Source organism: Lottia gigantea, assembly GCF_000327385.1.
Source record: "Lottia gigantea unplaced genomic scaffold LOTGIsca_3, whole genome shotgun sequence".
Classification (NCBI taxonomy): domain Eukaryota; kingdom Metazoa; phylum Mollusca; class Gastropoda; family Lottiidae; genus Lottia; species Lottia gigantea.
This window is the reverse complement of record NW_008708986.1, coordinates 2,890,194-2,895,344: the sequence shown is the minus strand read 5'-3', so window position 1 is coordinate 2,895,344 and position 5,151 is coordinate 2,890,194. Positions and strand designations below refer to the sequence as shown.

The 5,151-nt window shown below is 31.8% G+C and overlaps 1 protein-coding gene across 1 annotated transcript; it reads left to right on the top strand.

Annotated features, from left to right (window-relative positions):
• Positions 1-572: 572 nt before the first annotated feature.
• Positions 573-4,749, top strand: LOTGIDRAFT_64759 (hypothetical protein; the record flags this gene model as incomplete). Its single annotated transcript, XM_009057016.1, has 11 exons — positions 573-682; positions 959-1,016; positions 1,220-1,286; positions 1,883-2,020; positions 2,315-2,399; positions 2,575-2,685; positions 3,184-3,286; positions 3,545-3,667; positions 3,922-3,988; positions 4,240-4,319; positions 4,630-4,749. Coding segments are annotated over 11 exons (1,062 nt in total), but the record flags the coding sequence as incomplete, so codon positions are not given.
• Between the last annotated feature and the right edge of the window lie 402 nt (positions 4,750-5,151).

The window sequence follows — 5,151 nt, the reverse complement described above, 5'->3', positions numbered from 1 at the left end:
ATATATTCTAGTGAACAAAGTCATGTGACAAACTAGCGGATTCCATGTCGACAGAAAAATTTAAAAAAATGGAACACAATGTTGGCAATATTCTTATGTTGTTTCAATCAATTTTTACGTTTTACTTATCTTATTTTGACAGTCATATTTTTCAATCATTGTTCTTTGAAAGAATTGTCATTAGTTACAATGAATTGATATTAAAGATAAATGCTAAGAAATGATAATTCTATAACATGTTTTCTCGACTTATTTATAGATCAAACATTTTATGCCAAAATAAGTGATGCATTTTGCAACCGTTGGATACTCATGAAATTTGGGTCAAAGTGGGAGATACATAAAGGAAATCGAAAACTTTGAATATTTTTTATGATATCTGAAGTACATTTAATACATACATATAATACATTAAAATAATTTTCCTATTTTTGATCATGACAAAATTTGGTTTTGAATCATTATATGCACTAATATAGGTTACACCACTGTATAATATAAATGTTTTGTTAAAAATGGTGTATTTTTGATACAAAATTATTTTTCTTGCAGATAAGATCCACAGAATCAACATGGATTCAACACAAATCAATCTCTTAAAGCAGTTCGTTTCAATGTGTAAAACTGATCCTAATGTCTTGCACATGCCTGCATTAGCTTTCTTTAAAGATTTCATTGAAAGGTACACATTTTTTCATTGTGACAATATGTGGTCTGTAATATGGAGGCTTGCTATCTTTTTCTGATTTTTTATCTTTTCATTTTGTCAATGATGCAAATTGGAAGTTTGATATAGTTCAAACATCTAGTCATTAACAAGGAGATGAAAAAGTTTGGCTCTGTCTGTCACAGGCATACAAATTTGTTTTCAAGGCGCCATGTACATCTTTGCGTTGCATCTAACTTTTAAGATTTCTGATTGTCAGTGCTAAATGATAATGTTAAATTTTTATTTTAGCTATGGTGGTAAAATTCCTCCATGTAGACCCAAAGAAGAGCCTAAGCCAGAAGAGGCTGTAAGTATAAATCATTGTGAATTATTTATGTAAAGGAAAAAGAAGTAATAACCTTACATAACAGCTTAGTTTCTCCAACCAATATTCCTGGCGCTGATTCTTGTCATGAGAAAAGATCTTCAGTGTCATTAGACTTGTACACAATAGACAGGTTCTTACATATGTATGCAGAACTCATAACCTTATGTGATTTTATTTGCTAGAAACCTGCTGAAGCAGAACCTGAAGTAGAAGAAGAAGAGGAAGAAGAAGAAGTAGAGAGTGATATTGGTATGTAAAACTATTTAATATCTGCTTAGTTTACTTTGATAAAAACCATTCTTTTTTAAAAGGCATCAGGTTCACAAGGATCTTTTAAACCAGCAGATATGTGGCCAAATCCTTCGGCATTGATCTTTTCTAGATTATCAGTGCCCATTTACAGCTGGGTCAACTGGAATAATAAGGAAAGATGACCTAATCAAGGCCACCAGAATTTCACATGTCGACCAAGAGAAGAACTGAAGATTACTATTTTTTTTATGTAAAAAGTAAATGTATTTCTGATTATGCTACAGCTCATCCACATAGTGCCAACCTCACTCCTTTCAACCAAAACTGTTGGAAGTCAGAGAATATCACTTGCGTTGAACACTGTTATGTCATGTTTTGCTCGATGACTCACCTTTTATAAGCTCATTCAGGAGCTTAAAAGGAAAATGTAAAACTTCCAATATTTCATTACAATTAAAGCCTGTTGAGTAAAAAGTTATCAAGCTTAGTGGTATTTCCAACAGAAAGGAATTGAATTGAAACTATTGTATCGATATGAGTTTCTTAACTTTGAATAAATCGTTAATGAAATATATTTAATAATTCTTTAACAGAACTAGATAACAGTGGTGTAATAGAAGATAGTGATGGTAGCTTACCAGAGTATGCACCTGATGATCATGAAGTAACTGATGATCTTATTGACCAAGCTAATGATAAACGTAATGATGCTATGGATGCTCTTAGTTCAGGTAAGTTGCAGCTTATTCAATTTCAGAGGAAAGAAATAAAACATTAACCCCATAAAAAAGAGGATCCAAAAGTAGTATTTAACATCTTGAATGTTTTCTATAGTTAAAAATATTTAAAAAGAACCTGAAACATATTATTTCTCAGAGTTTCTGTGCGATCACTGCTCTATTTCATACTGTGTACCAACTGAAGTTTTGGTAGTACTTGTTTTTCTATCTGCGCTTTGAAACAATAAACACTTCACATCGTTACAAAGTCATTGAATGATCACAATTTTTTGTTTATCATTTTAGGAAATTATGAAGAAGCTATCAAGTCTTTTACGGAAGCCATCAAACTTAATCCACATTCAGCATTAATGTATGCTAAAAGAGCCAGGTATGTAATTCTTACAGCTTTTAAAATCTTTTGTGAATGTAACATTGATCCATGAATGTCCAAGCAGAGACAATTTGATTTGTATATACAATCTATTCTCTCAACTATGGTTTCAGGCTATTGAAATAAAGATTTTATATAGTATATTCAGTATGTTTTTATTCTTGGTTTACAGTGCTTATTTGAAGTCCAAGAAACCTAGAAAGGCAATACATGATTGTGATAGAGCTATAGAAATCAATCCAGATTCTGCTGCACCTTATAAATGGAGAGGCAAAGCAAACCGGTAATGTTTAAAAAGATTTCATTGAATATGGAAATTTCATTGGACTTTTGCCTATGAAATAGTTTGAGTAGAAAGATATAAACATGAAGCAAATTCATTTGTAGTGATTACATCTGTTAAGAATTTACCAAACAATAGTCAGTATCTGGATTCTTAAGATCATCTAAAGATGAGATCTATTGGCCTGTAGTCTCATTTATAAAATTCCTATTAATGACCTGGGTGCTAAAGAATGCAGAGATCCATTGTAGAATTTCAGACGCCTTATAAATGTTTTTGTACTGCTTGCCTTTCTAAATCCCTTTGAGAGAAGCACAGATTTGGCATATACTTTTTTTTTTTTTTAACAATATTTTATTCACATATATCCAAAATGCATTGTGGAAGAGGCTGTTTCCTTTTTGCCTAACCCCTATCCCAAAAATGTTTCTTTATTTTATGAAAGTTAAAAAACTGCATCATCATTTCTAGTTATTTCCTATTTAAATATTGTTGTAGATTGTTAGGGAAATGGGAAGAAGCCTACCATGATTTGACTACAGCATGTAAATTAGATTATGATGATGATGCCAATATGATGTTAAATGAAGTCAAACCTAATGTAAGTACGGTATTCTCCTTATTTGGAAATTTCATTTGCAGTTTTCAGTGATTTGAATTGATATTATTGATAACTCAATTGTACTAACATGTTTTCTGATCAAGGATATCATTACGATTTCGCAAATCACAATGGATAAGGGTACAAAGAAAGTAAGGGTGTTTAGAGAAGTTTGGGAACCTAGGGTTGAACAGAATTTCTGTCAACTCAACAATCAAATACATTTACCATAACTGAAAGAGCTCTATTTACATGTAGGCCATGAAAATAATGGAACATAACAGAAGATATGAAAGAAAGAGGGAAGAAAAAATACTGAATGAAAGGAAAGCTAAAATAAAGAAAGCTAGAGAAGAATATGAAAAGCAAAAACAGGTACATGTACTGATATCTCCCACTTTCCTTTCTCATGAAAATATAAGCTCATAAAGGATGGTATTGACATGTAAAATTCTGTTATAATACTACTCAGTATTCTCTCAACATACAAGCCCAAATTAGAAAGATACTATGATTACGTATATCATTGATGATTTGTATTTTTCTTTATTCTTTCTGATAAATTTAAATTCATTTAAGTTTGTATCTATCTATACTATACAGAATTGATTAAAACTTATGTATTCCTATTACAGCAACAAAGCTCTGGAGGGGACATGCCCGGTGCTGGTGGTTTCCCTGGTGGTATGCCAGGTTTCCAAGGTAACACATCTTCTAGATTTTAGTAGTAGAGCCTCAGCTAGACCTTACAATTTGTTTTAATCCTGAATGCCAAAAGACCTATAAATTCTATCTAGTCTTTTACCTATTGTAGTATTAATTTCCCTTTTAGCCTGTTCGTTTTTACAACCAAATCTACAGAAGTGATCAATAAGGAAAGATTACTTACACCAGACCTTAAGACCTTAATGTATTGAAGTAAACTGTCAAGTTCTGTATTTGTTTTTCAGCAGGTGGAGGTATGGGTGGTATGCCAGGAATGCCTAATTTAGGTGACTTATTCTCTGACCCTGAATTAATGACAGCATTCCAGGTAAGATATATTTTATTGTTAAAGGATGTATAGGTTAAAAATCTCAAGACAAGTAAATATTGCCACAGTTTTTCAAAAAACATGTTGACAAGGTTTTTGAGTTTTTTTTTTGGAAAGTGATAGGTAGATTGTACCCGTTTCTAATTTTACAGAAATGTTAATTTGAATGGTAGTTAGCAATTGTAAGTAGATATATAGACACAGCTTTATGGAACAACATAAAACTTTAACCAGTGATATATATATTGATCCATTAGATTTGAAAATTTGTATGCTATTAAACAATGTTCCTAATCAATTTATCTTGCAGGATCCAGAAGTTATGGCAGCCTTCCAAGATGTTTCAGCTAATCCTGCTAACATTTCAAAATATCAAAATAATCCTAAAGTTCAAAAGATTATAAACAAGATGGCTGCCAAGTTTGGTGGTAGTGGTGGAATGCCTGGAGACATGCCAGGTGGTATGCCTGATGGTATGCCTGGTGGTATGTCTGGCGGTATGCCAGGTGGACCCCCAAGCAGCACAGTAAGTTAATAGTACTATATTAAAGAATGATTATAAAATTAAAAGAAATGTTCTGTTAGATTAGATTTAAGATTTTTGTCCAGTAGGAAAGAGGAGAAAATAGCACCAGAACTTTTGTACATTTTTTAATTTTATAAATCTTTTGATCAATGATTGATTCTTGATCTAGTTGATGTATGATTTCTTATACTGAGGAGTCATTGGACAGGAGTTAAAAGTCTCTTAATCTTAAACATTTTTCTTTTCAGGATGATCTGGATTGAGGAGAGAAAGATTGAAGAAATGGAATGAATGAAAACTAAACTC